This window comes from Neophocaena asiaeorientalis, unplaced genomic scaffold (assembly GCF_003031525.2).
Source record: "Neophocaena asiaeorientalis asiaeorientalis breed wild unplaced genomic scaffold, Neophocaena_asiaeorientalis_V1.1 scaffold294, whole genome shotgun sequence".
Classification (NCBI taxonomy): domain Eukaryota; kingdom Metazoa; phylum Chordata; class Mammalia; order Artiodactyla; family Phocoenidae; genus Neophocaena; species Neophocaena asiaeorientalis.
Window position 1 is genome coordinate 2,283,316 of NW_020173945.1, and position 27,625 is coordinate 2,310,940.

A 27,625-nucleotide genomic window follows, 5' to 3' on the forward strand; every position below is an offset into this window, starting at 1 on the left:
CGCAGGCCGTGTGGCCCCGGGCCGCGGCGATGCACAGGGGCGTGGTGAGCTCGCGCTTGTACTCCAGGGTCCAGAGGCCTGGGGGTGGAGGGGAGGTGGGGAGAGGTCAGGTGAGTCGGGGGACCCTGGTGGGGAGCGGTGTCCATTAAGACTGAAATAGGGTGAAACCATCTCTTAGAAGTAGGTACTAGGTGGGCACGTAGGGAGATACACAAAGATGCTCAGGGTTCGGGACAGAGAGACCCAGTGAGGTGCAACTGGATCAGGGATGAGGGATGGAGGGAGGCCTGGGGGTAGAGGTGAAAGGGCCCTGACAGAGAGGGGCAGAGAGGTAGCAAGGGGAAGAAGTGTAGGAAGAGGGGAGAAAGAGAGTAACAGCACACAGGGCAGAGACACACTGGAAAGACAGAGATGGAGAAGCAGGGAGAGAAGAAATACAAAGGAGAGAGATTGGGGTGGGCGGTTATTGAGAAGCACGAGGGTTTTGCGAAATATGAGGGTAACTTGGGTAAGATCTGAGGAGTTAAAAGCTGAACAAGCAGGGTGGACAGTGGGAGAATTTACGTGAGGAATTCACATTTTCCAGACTCTGAATTAGGGGCAGCTTGAGGGAGGAAAGTGAGCTGTGGATTTTTCTGGAATCCAAGCCCTCTCTTTTCGAGCCCCGAATTTACCCCTTTATCATTAAGAGGAGAAGACAACAGACAAAACAAACTGACCCCCATCACCAAGGTTGCTCGAGAAAAGGACTCGGAAAGTTTAGTTGTCTTGGAAGTGGCCGGGTTTCAGAAGCACCCTTTGATGTGGTGGTCTGCATTGAGCACAATTCTGGTTTGTTCCTTTGCGCTCTTTAGGGCTGTGTGTGTGTGTGTGTGTGTGTGTGTGTGTGTGTGTGTGTGTAGGGTTGCTCTTCCTTGAGGGATGAATGGAGCAGGAACTATACATTTCACTTCTCTGAAAACTTTGGGCTTCAAAAGGCCTGTGGAAGGTTGTTAGCAGCTGTGGGCACTCCTGGAAATGCGGGAGAGCTGTCCCTGGTGAATACACTTCAAGGGACAGGATTTCACATGGCAGGGATGCCTTCTGATAATGATGGAAGAATCGATACTGTGGCTGTAATGAGCTGTGGAGGAGACCCTTTGCACAGGCCACCTCCTTCCCGGGACCCATGCTGAGCAGTTTGAAAGACCACTCGTAATTACGTACCTCCATGCAGCGCACGGTTCCAGCCCGCCCCGCGTCCCCAAGGCCCAGCCTGGAGGCTGTGCACGCTCGGTGGGGGAAGAGGGGGCCTGTCGTCCTGGTGGTGGGTGATGGTGGCTGGAGGCCCTGTGGACGTGGGCCTGCATGGGTTTGAGCTGCCCTGCCCAGTGAAGACTGGGTCTGATTTGAGGGGCATGATGGATATGACTGTAACAGTGACCTACATTCTTGTAGGGGCAGCTCCTGGTTGTTGATTCTACTCATTTTCCTGAGATAGGAAGTTTACTTACTGCGGGTCAAGGAAGGGGGTACTCCATTTTCTAGGGCATGCTAAATTCCCACCATCAGCAGCTCTGTTCACCCACCCAAGATTCCCAAGTCTTCCCCTGGACTGATGGGAAGGGGCCTTGGCTGGGCATTTAGCTCAGCCATAGCTTAGGGCCAGCCCCCTTCTCCAGGTCCCTGGAGATGGTGATGAGCTTCTATCAGGCCTTCCAGAGAATCCCGTTCAAAGGCAGCTCTCTCATTCAGTAAACCTGAATCATCAATCAGCTTCCTGTAAATCGCACCCTTGGTCCAGGTTCTGCCACCAGGAAGAGCACAGAAGCAGGCTTCTCCCCATGTGATACCTCCCTCTAAACATCCACTCCTCCATGCTAATGCTTTCCTGGCACTGCGAGCTTGATGGGGCCAGCATTCCATCGTGGATGTGGTACCCAGGAGCCAGCCACTATGAACCTGTGTATCCCCTTCCCCATGGCTCCCTTCAGGAGGGGCTGAATTGGCCTCCAGGAAGTCCTCGTATGAGCGAGGGCAGTGTCGGGGCCACTGTTCTCAGCCAGGGTTTGGTCATTTCTGCTACTGGACCAGCTGGGAGAATTCAGGTGGCTGAGCTGAAAGAGCACAGAGTCCAGAAGTGTCCATCCTCTCTTCCCAGCCTGCATTGAGGCCTCAGGCCAGCACTAACTCCCAGGGCTGCCCTTTTGCTCGGTAATATCTCAGGTCCCTTCACTGCCACAATGCTCTAATCTCCTGTCGTACAGATGTGCCATAGAAAAACAGCAAACTTAGGGGTGGAAAGATTGAGGGGGAAAACAGGAAGGAGGCTTTGATTCAGACCATGAACTGACACTAATATCTATCAATGCAACATTTGAGTGTGTGTGTGTCCAGGGCTGCGAGGCATGCGATTAAAAAAAACATTGAGCGAACATTCAAGCAGTTGGCATTCTTGGTTGAATGGTCACACAGCCCTCTGGAGGAAGATGTGTGCCCCATCTGGGACAGGTGAGGGAGAGGAGACCCAAAAAGGCTCTGGGATGCCTTTGGCTGGGAGGGGTTTTGGCCCAGACTAGACCTGCGTGTGCCTTCCCCGCAGCCTCTGCCGCCTCGCTGGTGGCTCTGAGCTGCTCAGCCCTTTGGCAGGGTTTGGGTTTATTCCCTTCTCCCTGTGTGAGGTGTACACAGACTGGATCAGTGCTTTGGCAACTGCCCTTCCTCATTCTTGGCCTGCCAGAGATCACGAGTCAGGGCCACGGGGCACTGGCCATTGGCCCACTGACCACAGAGTCTGAAATCCTCACAGGTTCCAACACATGAACCCTCTCGGTAAACATGTGGCATCGGGATGCACGGGAGGAAGGGTGCCCAAGGCAGAGTGCCAGCCAAGGGGGTCACACTGCAGCCTGATGGTCAGAAGGTCTGTTCGTCCCAGATGGGGTGAGGGGACTTCTCTCTACCTGGGGGTATGTTTGCCTGCCCGGCACATAGCGACAGGGTCCAGGCGGCAAGAATGCAGACATATACAACTTAAGGACCTCTGGTTTCTCCCCCTCCTTCCCCTTCCCAGGCTCCCCTGGGTTCCAGGAGGAGCATCTCCCGAGAGCTGTCCCTCCACGACGCTGGCTGTGTCCCAGCTTCCCCGCTGGAGCCGTGGTGCTCACGGATTCACAGAGGAAACTAGCCCACGGCTGCTCGCCAGGGACCCGCTCCGGGTGCACTCAAAGGAGAGGCTGTACTTTATCTCTGCCTCCCTGGCTGCTGGATCCAGGCTCTGGCAGATCAGCATTCAAACCAAAGCTCTTTTTAAAGACAAGAGGCACCTCCAGCGTGGGAAGGGCCCTTCTCACCAACAGCTTGGCCTTTCCAATTTGATCTCTCTCATCTCTCACCTAAAAGCTACATCTTAGGGCTTCCCTGGTGGCACAGTGGTTGAGAGTCCACCTGCCGATGCAGGGGACGCGGGTTCGTGCCCCGGTCCGGGAAGATCCCACATGCCGCGGAGCGGCTGGGCCCGTGAGCCACGGCCATTGAGCCTGCGCCTCCGGAGCCTGTGCTCCGCAACGGGAAAGGCCACAGCAGTGAGAGGCCCGCGTATCGCAAAAAACAAAACAAAACAAAAACTACTTCTTAAAAATCATGCATGCAAAGTTTGGCTTCTAGATGTCTTTTGCTCGAGTATGTTAAATGCAGCACCCGTGTGAGCAGTCTACACACTGGAGCTATATGTTCAGAGGTGTGTTAGTAGCTCCTTAAAAAAATAAATAACCGGGCTTTAAAGGAGGAAAGGTACCTGACGGTCCAAATGTGGCCGGGGATTTCACCTGCCACTCCATCTCATCCTTCTTGATCTCAAACACCACGTTGGCGTCCTGGAAGAACTGGTCCATGAGGAGCTTAAGACGGTCCAGGTCTCCTGTGACCAAGGCAGCATGGTACTCGAGCACCGGCCACCCAGCTCTTGCTTGAGGCTCTATTCCCATCTTCTGAAAGATCTGAAGTTTCCCTGTAACTGGCTCTGGCTGTCTCTTCATTGCGATGCCGATGACCTCAGAAAAGTTCTCCAGGAAGGGGAAAGATGGTCTTATGGAGTGTGAGCTATTTCTATTGTTATTACTCAATTGTCATCCAGTTGGGGCTCGGGTGGTGGTGTATTTTTAACTCCTGTGGGCTCTGATGTGATAATGGTTACTTGATATGGCCAGCATCACGTGACCACTAATATGCCAAAGAGCTCAGCCACCCTTGTGATTGTATAGATGTAAACTCTAGAGACAGGCACATCTGTATATCTTCCAAACAGCTCTCTGCACGACAAGGGCAGACACAGCCTGAAATAGGCAGGGCTTCTCTTTCCTGCTCTGTAGTGTGTCTTCTTGCTTTCATCCCGTCCACTTCCTTAGCTGCTGTGGCCAGTGGTGAATGGATGTGTATTCTGAGGGCTGTGTCAGCCCCGAGGCTGTGTGAAGGAGGCCCAGCTGGACACTGCAAATGACCGGGCTGTGCTCAAGTGTCCCCGGGTAGGAGGCTCCATAGTAGGACACACCAGTGATTCCCAAAGGCATCATCTGGGGCCCCAGGTGGCCTGTGAGATTCTTCCAGTTGTTGAGAACTGATCCCAAAATGCGCATCCCTTGCTGAAGATGAGAGATGCCACAATTTTTTTTTTTAATGGATGGTAACAGTTCTTTATTAGTAACTTACTAGCTACTTGCTACACTGTAGTTCAGGGCTTTATTTTATTGTCTAAAAATTAATAAAGTCTAAAAATTAATAAAGTCTAAAAATAGAGTTGCCATATGATCCAGCAATCCCACTCCTGGGCATATATCCAGGAAAGATGAAAACTCTAATTCGAAAAGATACATGCACCCCTATGTTCATAGCAGCACTATTTACGATAGCCAAGATGTGGAAACAACCTAAACGTCCATCGACAGATGAATGGATAAAGAAGATGTGATCTATCTATCATCTATCTATCTGTCTATCTCTCTAACTATCTACGTATTTATCTATCTATGTATCTATCATGGAATATCACTCAGCCATAAAAAAGAAGGAAATAATGCCATTTGCAGCAACATAGATGGATCTAGAGATTATCATACTAAGTGAAGCAAGTCAGACAGAGAAAGACAAATATGATATCACTTATACGTAGAATCTAAAAAAATGATAAAGATGAACTTATTTACAAAACAGAAATAGACTCACACACGTAGAAAATAAACTTATGGTTACCAAAAGGGAAAGCGGGGGAGGGAGGGATAAATTGCGAATTTGGGATTAATAGATACACACTACTATATATAAAATAGATAAACGACAAGGACTTACTATAGTACAGGGAACTATGTTCAATATCTTGTAATAACCTATAATGGAAAAGAATCTGAAAAGGAGTATATATATTCATATATATATATAAAACTGAGTCAATTTGCTGTACACCTGCGTCATTGTAAATCAACTATACTTCAATGGAAAGTTTTTTAAAAAAATTAATAAGGTCACTGTTTTCTTATAACATAGATAAAACACAATTCTCATATATTTTTTCCAATTCTTGTTTTCCCCTGCTAGGAAGCTGGGATGGGCCAGTGCAGCTGGCTGACAGGATCCCGTGCCACGTCTATGTGACTTACAATAAAAAATGTGACCAGAGGCTACAGGGAGGAAGGAGAGTCGGGAGGGCACTGCCTGGACCAGCAAAGGGGGTGGAGCGTGTGCCCAGGAGAGCTAGGCACAGAGCTCCGGGGGAGGGAGGTGTGAGTATCAGTAGCCACCATCCTCTCAGTGCCAGCGGTAGCCCAGGGATCGTGGGATCCATTGCTATGTGGTGTTGCAGTCAAACAGCATAGAGACAGCAGGAGAAAAGACCTGACGTCAAGGATTAGGGCTCATGAGGTAGCACCTCTGTAGTCAGAGCTGGACTTCGTAAGCACCCTCTTTTCCCATGTCCCTCTCTCTCACTCTCATTCACTCCCCAAAGCTGCCCCCCGACCACCCCCTGCCTCTCTCTAAGTCCCTCTAAAGCCTGAGCAGGATCTCTCAGAGTAATCTGGCCCCTGGGGTGCCCCTTTCATTGAGATTTTCCACAAAGGGGGGGACCCAGCAGAATACTCTTGACCTTTCTTAGCAAGGCTTGCAGTAAAGAGTGGAGGGGAGATTGGATGCACTTATAATTTAATAAAGATGTTTTACTCTCATCATAGACCTGATTTGCAGGCATAACTGTATTACACGGGCTGACCCAAGGCCTGGAGCTTCCCCCAAATGGTAAAGCCCACATCTTCTCTACAGAAGGGGGTTGCAGGGTGCTGGGATGGGAGAGGTGTAGCCTCTGCTCCTCTGTGATGCTTTGTGCAGGCGGATAAGTGGTGTTGACAGTGCCTCAAAGGCTGAAGGGCTCACGTTGGTGAAGATAGTGTAGGGGCTGGGGGTGTCCCAGAGCACTGCTGAGTGCTATGGAAAATGCAGTGGTAAAGATTATGCAGACCATGTTTGCAAGGAGCATGCAGCCTTTATCAGACGCAAGCGACAAGAGCTTACGGAGAATGACAAACAGCAACACTACGGAGACCATTTCCTTTCTGGAACGTCCACTAGAATAAAGTCATCTACTCTTCCCTCTTCATTTCCATATTATGTCATTGCTCTATTCATTTCAGTAGCAATATTAATTCTTTAGGTATTTCGTTTCTTTAAACATAGCCTTTCTGCCCTGTTATTTTCTCAGACTGATAGCTTGTAATTAGATACATTTCTGAAAGACTTTTCATATGCAACTATAATCCAGGATCCAACTGGAGCCTGTACTTTAAACTGGAGCATTCTTTTGTACCTGATACATGTTGTCATGGGCTATTTTTAAAAGGGGTGGGACCCTGGAGGTGAGTCCAGGGATAAGAGCCATTCCACCCTGTGTTCTATGCTAAATTTAGCTTTCCAAGTGTTATATTTGTCAACAACACCCTAAATACTCAAGCTTGATTTCAGTGGGTATGGGGTAGTAGTCCAGAAACAGACTTGGTTCTTTGTGAGGGCTTTAAAAATAGCTTACGGTAGACAGAATTGGGTAGACAGAATTGGTTTCACGAGTAGGACATGGAGATTAGTTCTACACGGCAGCATGGCAGAGTTGTTGTTTTAAAGAACAAGAAGAGCTGTGTGTGTGAGTCTTACATTAAAAAAAAGCCAAGAAAAATAAAAACAAAACCAAGAAAACCCCCACAAATGGCTGAAAGTCAACCCATTCATTCACCTATTTATTCAATAATCATTTGTGTAATATTATGTTGTAGGGTGTGCTATTAGGTTTGGGGGATTCAGAGACAAAAAATACACACATTTACTCTCAGGGAACACATAGAGTCCTGGCCGCAGCAATTAGTCAAGAAAAAGAAATAAAAGGCATTCAAATTGGAAAGGAAGAAGTAAAACTGTCACTATTTGCAAATGACATGATACTATATACAGGAGAGCCCAAAGACTCTTCCAAAAATTGCTAGAACTAATAAAAGAATTCACTAAAGTTGCAGGATACAAAATTAATATATAGAAACCTGTTGCATCTCTATTCACTAATAATGAACTATCAGAAAGAGAAATGAAGAAAACAATCCCATTTACATTTGCATCAGAAAGAATAAACTTACCTCAGGAGGTAAAAGACCTGTACTCAGAAAACTGTAAGGCATTGAGGAAAGAAATTGAAGGTTACACAAACAAATGGAGAGACATTTGGTGCTCATGGATTAGAAGAATCAATATCATTGAAATGTTCTACTACCCAAAGCAATCTATAGATTCAATGCAAACCACATGAAAATACCAATGGCATTTTCCACAGAACTAGAAAAAATAATCTTAAAATTTGTATGGAACCACAAAAGACCTCAAACAGCCAAAGCAATCTTGAGGAAGAAGAACAAAGCTGGAGATGTCACACTCTCAGACTTGAAGCTATACTACAAAACTATAGTAATTAAAACAGTATGGTACTGGCACAAAAATAGACACATAGATCAGTGGAACAGAATAGAGACCCCAGAAATAAACACATATGGTCAACGAATCTACAACAAGGGATGCAAGAATATATGATGGAGAAATGTCTCTTCAATAAATGATGTTGGGAAAACTGGACAGCTACATGGAGAAGAATGAAACTGGACCACTCTCTTACACCATACACAAAAATAAACTCAAAATTGATTAAAGACTTAAATATGACTTGAAGCCATAAAACTTCTAAAAGAAAACATAGGCAGTAACCTCTTTGACATCAGTCTTAGCAATATGTTTTTTGGATATGTCTCCTAAGGCAAGGGTAACAAAAGCAAAAACAAACAAATGGGACCAATTCAAACTACAAAACTTTTGCACAGTGAAGAAAACCATCAACAAAACAAAAAGGCAACCTACTGAATGGAAGAAGGTATTTGCCAATGATATGTCTGGCAAGAAGTTAACATCCAAAATATATTAAAAATGCATACAACTCAATATCAAGAAAACAAACAATCCAATTAAAATATGGGCAGGGGACCTGAACAGGCATTTTTCCAAAGAAGACATACTGATGGCCAACAGACACATGAAAAGATGCTAAACATCATTAATCATCAGGGAAATTCAAATCAAAACCACCATGAGATACCACCTCACACTTGTCAGAATGGCTATCACCAAAAAAGATCACAAATAACAAGTGTTAATGAGTACATGGAGAAAAGGGAACCCTTGTGCACTGTTGGTAGGGATGTAAACTGGTGCAGCCACTATGGAAAACTGTATGGAGCTAAAAATAGAACTACCATATGATCCAGCAATTCCACTTCTAGGTATTTTATCTGAAGGAAAAAACCCCGCATTAATTAGAAAAGATATATGTACCTCTATGTTCGTTGCTGCGCTATTTGCAACAGTCAAGATATGGAAGGAACTTAAGTGTTCATCCAGAGACGAATGGATAAAGAAGATGTGATGTGTATATACAATGGAATATTAGTCAGCTGTAAAAAGAATGAAATCTTGCTATTTGTGGCAACTTGGATGGCCTGGAGGCTATTATGCTAAGTGAGATAAGTTAGACAGAGAAAGACACATATTGTAATATCTCACTTACATGTAGAATCCCAAAACAAAACAAAACAAAACAGAAACAGACCCATAGATACAGAGAATAAGCTGGTGGTTGCCAAAGGGGAGAGGGGTGGAGGGGACAGGTAAAATAGCTAAGGGAGACTAAGAGGTACAAACTTCCAGCTATAAGATAAATAAGTCAAGGGAATGTAATAATACAACAGGGAATATAGTCAATAATATTGTAACAACTTTTTATAGTGACACATGGTAACTGGTCTTATTGTGGTGAACATTTCATAATGTATAAAGATACCGAATCACTATGTTATACACGTGAAACTAATGTAATATTGTGTGTTAATCATAACTCAATAAAAAAGATCCCATGGAAAAAAGCAGTGACCATCGGACCCCAACACACAGGCGTTCTTCATCTTCCTTCCCACCAGCTGAACGATGTCCTTTATTTACATGAGTAACACTGTTTCCTCACCCAGCTCTCTTGGTTGGGCTCCTCCTTTCCTGCTGCACACCAATTCTGCCCATCAAAACCTTGCTTGGATCAAGCCATTCGTATCTCATTTTTATCATCCTCATCCTTCTCAGCTTGTTTAAAAGGCAATGCATAGCCTTCAAGATGTAACTCAAGTCTTATCTTCTCTGCCTACTTCAGTCCATATGAAAACTCAGTTTCTTCCAAGGGTGAATTTGTGTACAAAGTTTCTCTGCAATTGTCAAAATCTTTGAGAAACTGAGATAAAACAGATGAAGGACCAGAAGACTAGAGTTTTCATTTTCAAATAGGAAAAGAACTTGATTCTTCAAGTCTGAATTGATGTCAGTTCTGGGCAAGATCCCTAAATGGATCATGAAAAGGGTTGGTTGGGAGTATTTAGAAAAGGAAGTGGGGGTACTTGGAGCTCTGTGGGTCACTAGGAAGAAGTGAGGGTGGACTCAAAGAATTTTCTTTTGTGTCATGGTTATCTCATTAATATGCAAGGAGATGTAGGCATAGGTATGAATATTTCAACCTGTAATCGAAGGTTGAAAACCTTTTACAGAAGATGGAAAAATATGGATCTTTGTTTAGGAAAATATTGCTAAAAAACTTGAACTGGAGAAATAATATACATGGTGCCTGAAAAGCAGCAGCTGCAGAGTGGAATCACTGAGGAGCTTTAAAAACATTGATGCCTGGATCCCAGCCTGAGAGATTCTGATGTAATGGGCTGGAGCGGGCAGCGTGGGCAGCAGGATGGTTAGAAGCTTTCCAGGTGCTTCTAACACACAGCCAAGGTTGAGAACCATTGCTCACAAGGGAAGACCAGAATCTGTTTCCAGCCTGATACTGTATAATATGCTTACTGATGATTTGAGTGAACATGTGGCCGAGTGGGTATCAAATTGGTGGGTGAAACCAACATCCCAGGTCCATAGGATCCTGTTGTCCTCGTGAATCACTTGGTTGAAATTGCCACTCACTGCCGGGGGTCCCCTTGTTTCTGGCACTAGAGGTTTCTCTTTCTTTTTTAAAAATTTTATTTATTTATTTATCTATTTATTTATTTATGGCAGCGCTGGGTCTTTGTTGCTGCATGCGGGCCTTTCTCTAGTTGCGGCGAGAGGGGTCTACTTTTCGTTGTGGTGCATGGGCTTCTCATTGCGGTGGTTTCTCTTGTTGCGGAGCATGGGCTCTAGGCACGTGGGCTCAGTAGTTGCGGCTCGAGAGCTCTAGAGAGCAGGCTCAGTAGTTGTGGTGCACGGGCTTCGTTGCTCTGAGGCACGTGGGATCTTCCCAGACCAGAGATCGAGCCTGTGTTCCCTGCATTGACAGGCAGACTCCCAACTACTGCGCCACCAGGAAAGCCCTGAGTTTTCTCTTTCTTATTTTTAAGCTCAGAGGTAGCCGTGCTATGGATGTGGTGATGTTTATACCTAACTTTAGGTGGCCTAAGTGCAGCAAATTATTTGACTTTATTTTAAAACCCTCAAAGCATGCCTGTGTAGAGTAACTTGTGTCAGTTTGAGTTCCCTTACTCACTGGGACCCTTGGTTTTGTGTAACCCGGAGTCCTCCCTGGAACCCTGAACACCCCTGTGCTTTGCCTCCTCGTGTTTCCCCACTTTTGTGTCTGCTCGAATGTGTGTGTTCTGTCCTGCTTGTGGCACAAAGTTAGCTCATTGAACTTTTTTTCTGGTTGGTTTGTTTGCTTTCAAGTTAGCCAAGCAACAATATTACTTAGCGAGTTTGGTAACTATACTGAGGGTGTGAAGGGGTCTATCACAGTTTGTACAGGCTTGTCCCACGAGTCTCCTCCATCTCCGCTTCCCTGCTCTCTGGCGCAAACACTGCAGTCTTCCTCCCTGATCTCCCTTTCAGTGTGGTTCCACACATTCTCAGGCCTTGCTAGTTTCAGCTTCAGCTTCAGGGAGCTGGTCAAGGACAAACACAGTGCCCTTCGTGAAAGAGAGGGGCTCTGATGGATACAGTTTTCTCCACATCAATGCATTTAATATTTTTAGTGTTTCAGATGGTACCTATTTGATGGAGGAAACTCATTTGTAAAGAAATTTAACTGCCGAGGCCTTTTACTGCAGAGTGTGGAGTGAACTTAGGAGACAAAAATGCAAGCAGAAGAGGATACCCAACTTCTATCTGGATGATTCAGTGAACAGACTAATTCTCTCTACCTAGCTTGCCAAGTAGTCCACTGGATGTGAATATACTTTTTTTTTTTTTAACGTCTTTATTGGAGTATAATTTCTTTACAATGGTGTGTTAGTTGCTGCTGTATAACAAAGTGAATCAGCTATACATATTCATATATCCCCATATCCCCTCCCTCTTGCGTCTCCCTCCCTCCCACCCTCCCTATCCCACCCCTCCAGGTGGTCACAAAGCACCGAGCTGATCTCCCTGTGCTATGCAGCTGCTTCCCACTAGCTATCTATTTTACGTTTGGTTGTGTATATATGTACATGCCACTCTCTCACTTTGTCTCAGCTTACCCTTCCCCCTTCCCGTGTCCTCAAGTCCTGAATATACTTTTGTAAAGAATATTTTGGGGACTTATAAGCATAATGTTTTGCCCATGGGAGACACAAAACCTGGTTCTTCATACCAAGTCTTGTAGCGTTGGTATGAAGCTAACAAGAGGGAATTTTTGCTTCTCCATCAAATGAGACAGAAAAAACAAAAAATCCACCTTAAAATGATAATGAGATAAAAATGGTAGCGTTCAAATGGTAATTATTATTTTCATGCGATATCAGGATCTTTGCATCTTGCCACTGAACGGATGAATGATTTCCTTTTCCTCAGAAGTGTCTGAGGATGAGCTCTGGTGGTGTTCTGTGGAACAACCCAGCAGAGCCTGAAATGTGGGGCTAGTGTGTTTGTTACAGGGTCAGGCTGGTTATCCAGGGCCCTGACTGCCCATGTGTTTGGGCCACGAGGTAGAGTTTCCTTGTGCTCTTAGGAAAGGGCAACTGTATGGATTCTTTCCTAGGCCATTGGGCAAATGTCTAGCTTCCTTCTGGGGTCAAGCGTCCAAGTAAATGGGCACACTAGGGCAGGAAGTCATTCCGCTTGGGGACATAATGAGATTCTGATTACTTTCTCAAACAAACTAATGCATCCTGTTATCCTGATCAATATTCTGCTTCCTACCCAAATTGTTTCTGTAAATGGCCATGGACTAAATCCGACAGACTAAATTCAACGTTCCCACACCGCCTGGCACTGGCCCCAGGTCTTACCGTGGATTTACTTTCACACCTTTTTTCACCCTCACTCTCCTTATTTAATTTCTAAAGCCCACTCGTCCTTCATCCCTACTCCCTTAGCTTTTTTTTTTTTTTTTTTTTTTTCTTTGGGGGATATTTTTTTGCTGTGCGCGGGCCTCTCACTGTTGTGGCCTCTCCCGTTGTGGAGCACAGGCTCCGGACGCACAAGCCCAGCGGCCATGGCTCACGGGTCCAGCGGCTCTGCGGCATGTGGGATCCTCCCGGACCGGGGCACGAACCTGTGTCCCCTGCATCGGCAGGCGGACTCTCAACCACTGCGCCACCAGGGAAGCCCTCCCTTAGCTTTTTAAAATTACAACATTTTTTCAAACTTACGGTTACCAAAGGGGAAAGGTGGGGTAAGGGATAAATGAGGGATTTGACCTTAGCATATACACACTACTATATATAAAATTGATAAACAATAAGGACCTACTGTATATAGCACAGGGAACTATATATACTCAATATTTTGTAATAACCTATATGGGAAAAGAATCTGAAAAAGAATATATATATGCATGTATCACTGAATCACTGTGCTTTATACCTGAAACTAACACAACATTGTAAATCAACTATACTTCAATAAAAAAAAGAAAATAGTATGTAAGTGAAAGAAGCGATTCACACAAAAAAATTAAAACATTTTTAAAAAAATAATAAGCTGAGCCAGCATGTAAGGCTCTGCTTGTAAGAGCCCAGGACACACCCACCCACCCATTCACCAGAGTTAGTCACGCAGACATTAACATCCAAAAATATTAACATATCCTAACCTTCTCTCCAAATAACAGTGTTAGCACAGCACACCTCATTTAACAAAACATTAAAACATTTTACCTCCTCAGATCAAGTGTATCTATTAATAATGAATTAAGTTGTCTGTACTCATTTCACATTATTGAGAAATCTCATTCCCGTCATGTGGAAGAGTACAATACTGGGGGACGACACCTCGCTAACTTATTTTCCCGACAGCGCTACCCAGCCTGGTGCAGCTCCTGCAAAGCAGCATGGTCACTTCTCATTACGAATGCCATCTCATCCAAAGGTCAAGTGCTGCTTTCATCAGGGCCCAGGAGGGCTTTTCCGGGAGCTCAGAAGCAAAGGTGCCCTTGAGCACTGCCCACATCTGTGGCTGAGCGGGAGGTGGGGCAGCCCGGACCTCGGCAGGCACAGCCACGAGTAAACAGCCCTGGAAGGACACTTATGGACTCTGGTGATGGAGCTGGAAAGCATCTCATTGAAGTTCTCCCTGATAAAGGTGACGAAGTTTCTTTACAACTGTCATGGGGATTTAATTACATGATAAAATTGCAGCTCCTGCCTCTTGAGACAAATTGCTCGTTCAGACTGATTGTTTTTTATGAATCTCACACGGGGAGCAAAATACTTCTCTCCTGAAGTTGGTTCGGTCCGATGGTTATTCCCTATCATCCTTTACTTCCCTTCGAGAAATGAGAAGTTTACTGGCCCTGTAGTTGAGGAGGGGGGTTGCTTCTGGTGGAGTCCTTTGGTTACTTTGCAAGGGTGCACAGACCAAAGCGAGCCCAGTGGTGTCTGATGCGTTTAAAGTTCATTGTCCTTATGTTTCGGTTTGCAAAGAATGCGAACTTTGAATTTTCAACAGAAAAATAGGAAAAGGGCATGATAAGAAATAGAAATGACCACTAAACATATACACAACGTCCATTTTTACTAATTAGAAACGCAAGTTAAAAGAAGACATCTTTTTTGCCTATCCAGTTGTGAAAGGTTTTTAAAAAATCAAGTTTTGGAAGTGTTTAGTGGAACTGATATTTTCAGAGTTTGCAGGTGGAAGGGTAAATTTCTGTACCATTTGGAATTATTCTGTACTGAGTGTACACATAAGGGGCGTTTTTCAGGTACTAGAGGCCTATGGAGATTCAGAGCAGAAGTCCTTGCCTTTAAGGAGGGTTACACTTTGTGGGAGACACAGGCAAGGCAGCTGTTAGCTGACAAGTGGAGTGAGATCACTGATAGATAGGGGCACAGGTGTGAAGATGAGAACGCATCAGGTGAGGTATCAGAGTGACAGGAAGTAGGGGTAGGACAGGCTTTCTCCGAAGGTGGCATCTGAGCTAAGCACAGAGGGAACTGAAGGAAAAGATGGCTCATGACCCCTGAGGATGTCTGTCTCCTCCTCTTGGCCTGTGGTGGGGGATGAGTGTCCCATTATTGCTGGGCTGAGCAAGAGGCAGACAGGTGTCCCTGGCCTCAGGGCTGTGTTGGTGGGGCCCAGGGTGCAGTCTGGAAGGTGGGTTCTCGGGAGAGCAGAGTGGGGATCTGGGGAAGATGCAAGCCGCAGAGTAGGTCTGAGGGATCAGAGCCAAGGTGCACGGCAGGGCCAAGACCTTTGGTGGACACAGAGGTGTGCTGCCCAGACCCCACTGTTAGGGAGGACTTGTTGCCCCCGCTGTGTGCTCCTGCTGGGTAGAGAGGCGTCTCGCTCCAGAATACGCTTCTCGACGTGGCAGATCCAGTGACTGATGGGTACTGGTAGACGGGTCCTGCCACTGTGACCCCATGTGGGAAAACCGTGATACGTGGATCAGCTCCAAAGCTCCCCCTGGGGCTGGCCGAGGCATGGCAGGGCCTGGGTCACCGGCCAATCCCTCTTTCTCCCCTCCCCCTCGAAGGTGTGGATTCCCAGCAAATACCCTGCAAGGCAAACAGCACCCAACTGTGAACCCCTGGGCCACCTGGAAGGACAGGTGGGCATGTTGTCAGAGCACGTGAAGACAGGAGATCAGAGATGGCCTGCCCCAAGGCCAAGAGGGGAGAGAGGGCCTGGGGGTGTCACTGATGCCTGGTTCGGACCAGGGTTTCTCAACCACATCAGGTGAAGGACCAAGGATTTTTTTTTTTTTTTTTTTTTGGTCCCAGTTTGTCACAGAGTGATTATCTTTCAAAATACAATTAAAATTAATTACAAGAAAGAATAAAATGGAAAAAGGGCATAATTACAAGTCCAGTAATCACACACGTGGGTGTTATATTAATTGTCAAATTGCTGTCAACGTTTCTAAATGTTCACTGTCAATTTTCATGGCAAACACTTTGCAGAGCAACCCCTACTCCCCACTGAGCTATGAGTAGTGTCTTTATCGATCAGAGTCCCAGGAGTACAGGGTGGGTGAAGGATGTGGGAGAGATGGTGGGGTGGGTTAGTTCACAGCACATCTTTTGGACTCTTGGACTCCTGCTATAAAATTGCAACTGTACATTGTTGGACAGGGGTTGCCAAGCCTTTTTGTAAAGTGCCAGATGGATATCTTAGGTTTTGTACGTTATATGGTCTTTGTGCCGACTACTCAGCTCTGCCATTGTAGTATGACAGCAGCTATGGACACTGTGTAAATGAATGAGCAGGGCCGTGTTCCAGTAAAACTTTATTTATAAAAACAGGTAGACGGCCCTAGGGTCATACTTGGCCGACCTTTGCTGTAGGCAGTAGGGAACGACTGCAGGCTTGTGAAAAGGAGAGTTACATGCACCCCCAAATAAGAAGCTGTTATTGCGTCTTTTTCTCTGCATACTTTTTTCCCTCCCTTCACTGCAATGAAACGTGCTCTTTATTTTCAAGGCAAGTTTGACTGGACAGCAGCCAACAGAGCATCCAGATACCAGGCACACATTTGTCTCCTGTGATGCCTATCCTGCTTTGGGTTTGCTAAACTTCTTGAATCTGTAAGTTTATATCTTTCATCCAATATGGGAAATGTTTGGTAATTATTTCTTTAAATATTTTTTCTGCTCCATCCTCTTTCTTGGACTTTTGTTGAATGTGTCAGAACTTCTATATTGTCCCACAGTCCCTGTTCATTTTATTTTCAATTGTCTTTGGTTGAATGTGTCAGACCTTCTATATTGTCCCACAGTCCCTGTTCATTTTATTTTCAATCGTTTTACTTTCTGTTCTTCAGACTGGATACTCTTTATTGATCTGTTTTCAAATTCACTGACTCTTTCTCCCGTCATCTTTGATCTGCTGTTCAGTCCATTATTGACTTGAACAAGGCCAGCCCCGGCTTCAGGGGAGGTGGGGAAATGTTGTTTTTTCTCCAGCTGGGCACATGGTGTTGTCATAGGGACTTTATTGGTAAAGGAGGAGGGGGAGTGGGTGTGTGCAGCTAGCCATGACTCCCGGCACCAGTCTCTCCACCTCTATCCTTCCTACATATGTAGGAGTTTTTCATTTTTTTCCAAATTAGATGATCTCATTCCATTGCTGAGTGGCTTCTCACTGCCTTTGCATTTAAGTGTAAATGCCTATGTCTAGGATTTGTGGCCTCCACAATACAATGCAGTCTCAAAGTGCTTGCCCAGATATTCCTCCCTCTCCCCTGACTAACACACCCTATTTCCAGCCAGCTCCTACTTCCCTGAGTGCAGACTGTGTGCTCCACATCTGCTCCCTTTGCTCCCTCAGTTTGGAATAACTTCCTTTCCATCCCAGCCTGTCAAGAACACGTTCATCTTTCCAGGGCCAACCCAGGAGATTTTGTATCCTCCATATGTTTTTTGGTCTGTTAATATTTATTACACACCTACTATGTGCCAGGATGTGGTGATTAGGACAAGCCCAGACCCTGTTCAATATCCAGCTGTTGAATTTGGTATTTGGTACCAGGCTATAGGTAGTGCATTTGCCATTTCCAATTCGTTTCTTTGGAATGTTTATCCTCAGCAGAGTGCACCATCGCAGGAACCACCATCATCCTGGAAAAAGGTAGAAAAGCCTCTTCCCTCTTATCCTCGTTTCTTTTTGTTCTTTCGAAACTCTCCAGTGTGCTGGGGAGTGATGCTAATAGAAGTATGTCATCAGCATACATTATGTCTTTATTAGCCTGTTTCTCAATTTTGATTCTGAAAATATCCTGATTTAGCCTAATTGCAATTTCACTGTGTTCCACAGGCAGTGACGGTTCATACTGGGGGGAGCTGAGACTTGACCCTGTCGGATATTTCTTCCTGCCTATATACTTTGAAGCTGGACCATTAGCTCAAAGGCATATATCTCATCTCAGCACAGCAATTCAACCTGCTCCTGGGAAAATAGAGCCTAGGGTGTGTGTCTGGCAGAAAGCAAAGGAATATCTTCGTTCTAGGTGGTGGGAGATATTTTTTCTGAAGCTAAAACAAGGGCTGCTGCTGGAGCCATTTTATTCCTAAATAATTTAACTATATTCAAAGATAATCTGATGTTATTGTAGGAAAGTGTATTTCTAATAAACTCCACTTGATCTGGATGAATCAATTCAGGCAGTGCATAATTGAGTCTGTTAGCAAGGACTTTAGCAAGAATTTTGCAATCAGCGTTAATTAAGAAGATGGGACAATAATTTGTGCATAATTCCGGATCTTTTCCTGGCTTGTGAATCAAAGTAATAAGAGCAATGCTCCGGCTGGTGGTGGGATGGTGTCATTAGGTGCTGATTTATAAGTACTTAGAAAGGTTTAATTTCATTTTGCTTCGAGCAGGGTGTCCCTGCCCCCACACACTCTGATCAGGGCTGCAGCCGAGACGGCAGAGCTCTTGCCTCTCCATCCTTCTCTGTCATCACTGACCTCCTGCTTCCCATTTTTGTTTTTATTCTGCAGCCGAGCGCCCCGTTCATTCATCCATGTTTTTTCTTAATACTCTTATTTGAATGATTTGAAGCGATGGACTCCATGCTATTGATGTTGTGTGCGTGTGTGTGTGTGTGTGTGTGTGTGTGTGTGTGTCTGATGTAAAGTCGAATGGTTGTCACAGCCTCAGTGGGGACGTTTTTCATGGATCTTCCTGCCACACATCTCTGGGTGGGTATGTGTCAAGAACCCTTGATTACAACTCAGAAAACATACCCGGTTTGTGTGCTGTTCCTACCTGGCTGTTGCCCAGTAAGGGAACACATGTGAGCCTTGGTGTCCCCATCTGTAAAATGCAGCCATAGGACAATTACAGGCATTAAGGAGTGCCAGGAAGAGCTCTGGATTTCCACCTCCTCCGGCTGTGGCATCTGAGGTGTGGAACTCACCCTCTCTGAGCCTCATTTTTCTCAGCCGGGAAAGTGGGAAAGACAATAGTCCTTGGGAAACGCATACCTAAGAGAAGTGCTCACTGCATGTGATTCCTCCATCTTTGCCCCCACTTGCGGTTGGCTCCAGTGCTAACAAGCTCTGGTCTGTGGACTTAGTCTCCTAACAATCAGAACAAGGCTGGCCCTGTGCAAGGCTGCCGGTCTTCGGTGATTCGAGCTCGTAAACCAGCCTCCCACCAGGCGATACCTTTCCTGCCCATCTGGCCTGGAGCCAGCCATTCCTTTGAAGTTGGGGCCCAGTCTACACAGGCCTCTGCCAGGGTGCACGACACCTGAAGGTGTTGTGAAGGCAATGGGGTTTTGTTAATCTCCATAAATACAAGTCATTGTTCTTAGAACCCTAGTTCGTCCCTTTTGGAAACACCCTGAGAGATGACCCCACTGATCCCATATTTTTAAATGAGGAAATTAGGGTTCAGAGAGATGGACTGGCCACACAGGTTCAAGGTTCAAGACCACTCAGTCCGTGGGAGAGCCAGGGTCACCTCACCATTAATCTCTTGCTGTATCCATTATACCAGCAACGTACACACACTTGTCATTGGTTCAAATGTGAGTCCTCCAAGGCAGGGCTTGTGCTTACCTAACTGACATTCAGCTGTTGGGTTTTCCGTGGGCGATGTTCCCCTCCGCACACAGGGACAAAGGGAGTAGATGTACCTTGGACGGCACAGCGCGCTCAGCGTCAAGCTGGTTAAATGAACAGTTAAATTCTGCCAACGGACCCACTGGGTCTATGTCCATCCCACGTTCACCCACACTCGTTCCCCACCTACACTTGCTGCTGGGTGAGATCTCTTAATAAAAACCCAATTAGTATTTCTTGAACTTGCCTCCAGATGCTTAAATACCATTACCCCAAACACACCATAATGCCTCTAGTTTTCTATTTCAATCAAGAATTCAAGTAGCATCTTGACTTGTACATAAGATATCAGCAGCAAAATCATGGAACGCAGACATCCTTAATAATAGCAATTAGTAATCAGTTGTTTCTTAAGTAGTTTGATTACGCCAGTCACCAAATTGTACAGTTGATGCATTTGGGGGGCAAGCGGGGTCTCACCACCCCTCCCCCCCCACGCTTTCTCTCTTGCTGTGTGCTCGCTGGTTAGTGAGCTGATCAAGGTGCTGCAAAGGGGCGAGGACGAGTAATGCCGTTGTTGCTAATATTCAACGGTAGAGACTTGCCTTTAGCAGAAAGTAGAATCGAGTCTTTCTTTGCAGAAAGACTCATTCCAATCATGTCTGTGGAAACGCCGTCTGTGTCCACCCGGGTGAATGTTAGCAAGATAGCTTGGCCAACCCATGCAAGCCAGGGCACCCGGAGTTTGAACACTTACTTATCAGGGCTAAGACCCTGAGCCAGGCTCCGGATACCAGGCAAGGGTCTTGACCTCGACGAGGCAGTATTTGAGAATGAAATATTCAGTGGGTATAAAAATTAGCCCAGCGAGGGGGCTTCCCTGGTGGCGCAGTGGTTGGGAGTCCGCCTGCCGATGCCGGGGGCGCGGGTTCATGCCCCGGTCCGGGAGGATCCCGCATGCCGCGGAGAGGCTGGGCCCGTGAGCCATGGCCACTGGGCCTGCGCGTCCGGAGCCTGTGCTCCGCGAATGGAGACTGAGGACTTTGTACTCTTGTGGAGGGAAGTGGTGGGTCTGTGGGTCGGGTGTGCAGGGAGGCCCTCTTGTGTGGGGTCTGGAAGGAGGGCATGGCCTAGGTGAACCGAGGAGGCAGGGGAGGTCCTGACAAGCCCTGGGATTTGGGTGTCGTTCTGGCAGGAAGGTTCTTGATGGGAGGGGGTAGGTGGGAAAGATGGGGGAGCAGATTGTGGATGAGCTGGGACGTCAGCTCTGTTCCTCTCATTATACACACACACACACACACACACACACACACACACACAGGGAGAGAATGAGAGAGATTGCTGTGCCCCAGTCCCAGGCCTCCTTCCCTGGTCCCTCACAGCGGGCCAGTCTCAGTCTGACTAGCAGGGAGAGGGCTGACCATCTGTTAGAGACCTCCACGCCCTTCCCAGCATCCCACAGGGCATCCGAAGTACATCTTTGCAGCAGAGCAGGTGGCTTCACAAGGGCGCAGGTATGTTGCGTCTTTAGGGGAATCCTGATTGAGGACCACTCTTCTGCCTCGTGGCCAGGCAGGACACACACACACACACACACACACACACACACACAGGGAGAGAATGAGAGAGATTGCTGTGCCCCAGTCCCAGGCCTCCTTCCCTGGTCCCTCACAGCGGGCCAGTCTCAGTCTGACTAGCAGGGAGAGGGCTGACCATCTGTTAGAGACCTCCACGCCCTTCCCAGCATCCCACAGGGCATCCGAAGTACATCTTTGCAGCAGAGCAGGTGGCTTCACAAGGGCGCAGGTATGTTGCGTCTTTAGGGGAATCCTGATTGAGGACCACTCTTCTGCCTCGTGGCCAGGCAGGGAGGGTACATTCCGTACTTTGACCCACTCTCTGCTGGGGCTGAATTTTTAAGTTCCTTTGCCCTCTGCCCTCCTTAAGGGGACCCATGTATACCTGAGGGGTTCTCCAGAACAAGTCGTTCCTGCCATTTTTTTGGCTGGTACCTCTTTTCCCTATGCTTTTATTGTGATGTGACATGGCTGCAGATAAATAAATAATTATTATTTTTTCTGCTCTATTTGGTGGGAGTAATAAGCTCGCACACAAGCATGGAGATCTCACTGAGAGAAGCAAGGTCCTTGTATATTTATGTTGACAAGCAGAAAGAATTGTTACTTCTCTTTTTTTTTTTTTTTTTTTTGCGGTACGCGGGCCTCTCACCGTTGTGGCCTCTCCCGTTGCGGAGCACAGGCTCCGGACGCGCAGGCTCAGCGGCCATGGCTCACGGGCCCAGCTGTTCCGCGGCATGTGGGATCTTCCCAGACCGGGACACGAACCCGCGTCCCCTGCATCGGCAGGCGGACTCCCAACCACCGCGCCACCAGGGAAGCCCACTTTTCTTCTTATTTTTGCAAATTGTCATCTTGTGAACAATACCCAGAGTTCTTTGAGCAAGCGTGGTCCTTGGGATGGCCAACTTTTCCTCCCCTTTCCCCGAAAAGCCTTCTCAGCCTGCCCTTCGGCCCTGCCTTCTCCTGGCCGGGGTGGGCACCTGCAGCCCCTGCCCCTCACCGGGCCCGGCCGGGTCTTCTTGGTCATCATCATCCTTTCATCTTCACCTTCCTCCTCAGGAGGACTGAAATTCCAGTATCCATTCCCAATGTGGGCTGCCCTTCAAGGTGCTGCTACACGTTCTGACCCCTCTTCACACATTCTAAAGACCTCACGTGTGTGTCTGAATGCAAACAGCTCTTGCTTCTCTCAGGGCTGTTCCCCCATGACTCACAATTACCCCCCGAGAACGAGCCCATTCACTCCCATACTCAGGAAAAAGGAGACCTCGCTCCATTTTAGGCTGAGACAGTGAGACTTTGGGATCACGGCCTCAGAGAAGCCTGGAGATGGAAGGAGCCTCAACAATGATCTGAGCCAGCGTTGCCCAAAGCGCATCTGCAAACCACCCCTCCCCCTGGTGGTGGTGAAGCCATAGCCAGCCTTTAACCTGTCCTTGCGTATTCTCTGACAGCGTGGTTCTCCGGGGACCTCCCCCTTGGAGCTTTGCTCAGGGACCTCTGCTTGGGAATCACTAATGGAATCTCATGAACTAGTTAATAAGTAAAGGCACTGGCTCAGAGAGGGAAAGTGACTTCCCTGAGGTCACACAGCTCGTTGGTGGCAGAGCCCAAGCTTCCCTCTGGAGCGCCTCACTCCAAGGCTACTTGAGGCACCTGATAGCCTACCTGTGATGACACAGGGTGGACTCTGAACTCCTGGGAGGCGGTCCTGTGTGTTATTCCTGTTTCTAGTCTCCCCTCGTTACTGCCAGGCTCACAGCAAAGGCTCAAACTTTGTCACAGTCACAGAGCCCCCTGATTTCTGTCTGGATCGGTGGCACTACCCTCTACTCACCCCCACCCCCTTCCCAGCATTTCTCAGCTTTGTCATTTCTCGCCTTTATCTCTGTGTGTACCCCACTCTCTTGGTTTAGACCCTGTCATCTCTCACCTGGGTGACTGCCTTCAATCACCTCCTAACTAGATCTTGTTTCCTAACCTTTCTTGTTTCCTTCAAATCCTACTCTCACATGTTAGCCAGAGAGGCGGCCCCCCAATGCAGGTGTGAACGTGCTGCCTCTCTACCCCGGTTTCAAGCCCAGCCTGCTTCCCCCACAATAAAATGATTGGCAACAGTATGTGCCCTGAGGTCACAGGCTTAATCATTCAGTTACCATCATCCCGAAGCAGAAACAACCCAGAACAAGCCCAAGTCCTGACAACATGTCAGCAGCATCGACCTGTTCTCGTCCTTCTGAGTTGCGCCGTTCGGCAGGGAGAAGTAGATACGATATGATTTAGAACATACAGGTTCTTCGTGGGAGGGAACGGGACACTCTTAACACAGATTTCATTGGTTTCAAGTGTTTAGTAAAGTGGTGGGGACAGTAGAGATGGTGCAGGGCAATTAGTAATGTGAAAAGAAACGATATTTTATTTTAGTTTTTGTTGGAAAGACTAGATTTTTATCTTGGATTAATAAAAATATGTTATTAATACTGAGAGAAAAATATTATCACATCATTAGCTTTTCACATAGCTCATTTAAAATAGTAAGATGTTACCTGTAATTTATATTAATGTGTAGCACTGATGACGTGTCCTACTGTGAAAACACTTACGCTATTTAATAAATGAATCTAAAGAACAGATTAAGGCTGTTGTTAAAGGACAAGAAATGATATTTTAACTCGGGGCTCCAAATACACAAATCCCCAGCCTGCTGGGATGGGCTTGTAAAAGGGGCTGTGATGAGCGGGCACTTGCTCCAGTCAGAATCCTAGCAGAAAGCAGACGGCGCAACTCCAGGGCATAGCAAAGGCGGGCAGGACCAGGGAAGCCAGCTGGGGTTCCCAGGGCCACCGTGGGAGCCCCCCTCCCTGTGTCTGAAGGGGCAAGGAAGGAGGTGGGTGGTGCCACCCAGGAGCTAAGCCTTCAGCCCAATGGTGAAGCCAAATCGCAGCGATGATCTGGTAGGGAGGGGTCCCCAGAGCAAATACCCTCCCCTCCCCGCTCCTTGCAGCACCTTGCGTTAGCTACACCCAATGGGGGTCAGAGAGCATGGGCCAGGATGATGTGGCTCTAAGAGCACCTCATGGGCAGGCACTGGGCAGGGGGCAGGGTGGGTCTGGAGTGCACATGCAAAATGTAGAGCTCAACACTCCTGGCCAAAGCACAGTTTAGGATTTCAAAGTCCCCTCCGCGCCCCAGGGCAGGCTCCTGGATTGTTGCGTGTACCAGGTGCTGTCTCGGTGAGGACCCCTGCCCATCCGGGCAGAGCTAAGGTCTGAAGAGAGGTGTGGTGCTTTCTGGGCTCACGCCTCCTGGGGCTTCACCCCGATCGGTGCCCCAGATATTAGGAAAACCAAGGAAAAGAAGGAACAGGAGCCGGTTTCTCCCTAAAGCCTTCTGCAACTTGTTTACACCACCAGTGGGAGACAGTGGGAGTGCACCCACATCACAGGGGAATAGAGGGATGGTCACCCCCTTAGAAGTTCCAGTCTCTGATCTGTCCCTTCATCATATTAAAGCTCCACTCGCCAGCACCAACGTCCCAGGCACGTTCCCTCTTGGGGTCCTTCCTGGATGTGTGAGCATGTGTTTGTGCATGTGTGTGTTTGTGCCTTGTGTGTGCAGTGGTACTCGTGTGTGCATGCACCCACACGTGTTGGGAAGGAGTCTGTCTGGTGGGGGGAGGGGAGCCCTGAACATTCCTTAGGAGTCACGTTGTGGAGGGCACATCTGACAAGCTAGAATTAGCACGATGCAGTGAACAGTTAAGCTGCGGTCAGGGATATCATTTTCAGCAAATATGACAACGGGATTATACACATGTTATGTGAAGGAGACTTACAAAATGACCAAAAAGGTATAAAGAAATGAGGAGATATTGCCCAAGGACCTGACTAGACAAGGGCCCACATGTAAAAAGGTCTACAAAGAAAACCCAAACCCTACAGATAAGACTTGGTTCTGAGCAGTAAAGAAAGGTTGGGGGGAAGGGGAAGCTGGGACGAAGTGAGAGAGTGGCATGGACATATATACACTACCAAATGTAAAACAGATAGCTAGTGGGAAGCAGCTGCATAGCACAGGGAGGTCAGCTCGGTGCTTTGTGACCACCTAGAGGGGTGGGATAGGGAGGGTGGGAGGGAGACACAAGAGGGAAGGGATAGGGGGATATGTGTATACGTATAGCTGATTCACCTTGTTATACAGCAGAAACTAACACACCATTGTAAAGCAATTATATTCCAATAAAGATGTTAGAAAACAAACATAAAAGGATGGACGAGCAGGCAGTGGAGAATGACCAGGGTGCACTTACTAAATTGGAGATTTAAATATGAATATTAACCACCCACAATGTTCAGGGTGTGATGTGACACACACTCACTATCAGGAGGAATAGAAATCATTTCAGAAAACAATTTGGAAAATTTGTTATCTTTGTCCCAGTAATACAGCTCCTAAGAATTGATCCTAAGGACAGAACCCTGAATAAGAAAAAAGCATATGAATGCTAATATAGACACTAATTATAGCATTACTGATAGTAAAAATGTAAACACATAGCCCCCTCTTGTAGGCATTTGGTTTAAGTATTTTGTCATTAATCACCTCAACAGGTGATTGAAATTAAGAAGACATGTAGCAACATGGAAAGTACTTTAGGTGTATTAACTCAACAGAACAGAACACAAACTTATTATCTACCACATGGTTATAAGTAGAGGAAATTTACACATGCAAATAGACTAGCTTGGAGAAAAGTGGAGAAATGAAAAGAGGTGCTGGGTCGGGACGGTGGTGCCACGGTTTAATTTTTCTCTTTTTAAATTTTTTGTATTGTACTTTAATTGTTGCCTATGTAACATACTGTGTGTATATATATGTGTGTGTATGTGTATATATATAGACACATAGTATATATCATAGTATAGATCTATATATCATAGTATATATATACATATTTACTGTGTATATATTTACATAGTATATATATATTTACTATGTACTGTATAGTAAATACAGTAAATGTGTGTATATATATATACTATGACATATACTATGTATATATATACAGATATATACTAGGTACATGTATATATACAGTATATGCAGCATGTGCGTATGTATATAAATAAGAATCATACAGCTGGCCACGTATCATTCGCCTTTTTCAACCATTTGCCCTTCCACCCCCGAATGTTCCCCACCCCAACCCTGTGCACACGATGGGGAAGCAGCGGATTCATCGCAGTTACCTAGGAGGACCCCGGGGGGCAGCTGGGCCGAGGGGTCCTTCATCCAGTCGTCGTTGGCCAGTTCTATTACGGCGTCCACGTGCCGAACTTCAGTACAGATCAAATCCCTCACTGTCGCCTCATCCCTGGCTTCCAGGGCTGACTTCAATCTATTTACGAAATCCGACTTGACCGGGTAATCGGGAAGGCAATCAGAGATGGACATTGTGATGTCGTTTGTGTGTTGACCAAACTGCTCTGCTTCCCAACTGAGTCCAAAGTCAGCAGCTGGGCGGAGAGGGCTGCGGGCATGTCTATAAATAGAAGAAACGTGGCTCCAGTTACAGCCCTGGGAACGGCCACGCGCCAGCAGTCCTCCCCACCCCGTTCCTCAGAGGGAGATGGGAATTAATCTCCCCAAGGCCTCACTTAAGGATCATTCTAGAGAGGGGGGCAGTAGACCTGTCTGTGAGTGGGAGAAGCCGAGGGGACAGCGTTTTTTAAAAAAAATCTCTTGTCGGTACTGCCGATCAACATCTTCTTTTATCAAAGTGAGACTCTGTCCTGAAACCTTAAAATCCTTTTCCCGAGCCTGGGCTTGCAACCTTTTTTCTGTTGAAAGGAACATACTGTAACGTTCTACACCACGTATTCCTTCACTTCATCTAAAAAGAGAGTCTGGTTGACTGTAAATTGGACATGCCTTGAAATTGAGAATGCAGGGAAATCTTTGGTCTCGAGAAGACAAAAGCATCACATAAGTGAACCCAGAAAGTAACCGAAGTATTAGCAGCAGCCTCTGTACTTCTTAAGGCTGCTAACTTTGGCTTAAAGCACTCAATTCCGTGCCCCGTGGAAGTGCAAAGCACTCATGTTCGTTTCTATGCATTCCTGCGGGGTAGTGGACTTTTTCCCCATAACCTCTGTCTCTAGCGGTCCTGTATCTCCCTACCTGAACCTGGGCACAAAACACAGCTGCTCCAGCGACGCCTGTATGCTGTAATGACCTGAGGGGCCCAGGCTATGCCATTTTAGCTTAAAAATTAATTTTTGGATATATTAAAATTGAAATACATTGAACATATAACATATACATGTAGGTTTGAGGTGTACATCATGTTGATTTGATGCATTTATATATGGTAACATGATTGCCATTGTTAGCTAACACCTCTATCATGTTGCAGAACTATGACTTCCTTTTTTGTGGTGGGGATAATTAAGTTTTCTTCATGTCTTAGAAAGTTTGACGTTCATAATA

General features: G+C 46.6%; 1 protein-coding gene across 1 annotated transcript in view; it reads right to left on the bottom strand.

The window, feature by feature from the left end:
• The window catches only part of ASB18 (ankyrin repeat and SOCS box containing 18), a 63,841-nt gene extending 37,251 nt beyond the window's left edge, over window positions 1-26,590 (bottom strand). The window contains exons 1-3 of the mRNA XM_024752782.1: window positions 26,386-26,590; window positions 3,776-3,898; window positions 8-78 (exon numbers count right to left, since the gene is read on the bottom strand). Coding sequence (XP_024608550.1) covers window positions 8-78; window positions 3,776-3,898; window positions 26,386-26,590 — 399 coding nt within the window. The remainder of the gene's footprint in view (window positions 1-7; window positions 79-3,775; window positions 3,899-26,385) is intronic.
• Between the last annotated feature and the right edge of the window lie 1,035 nt (window positions 26,591-27,625).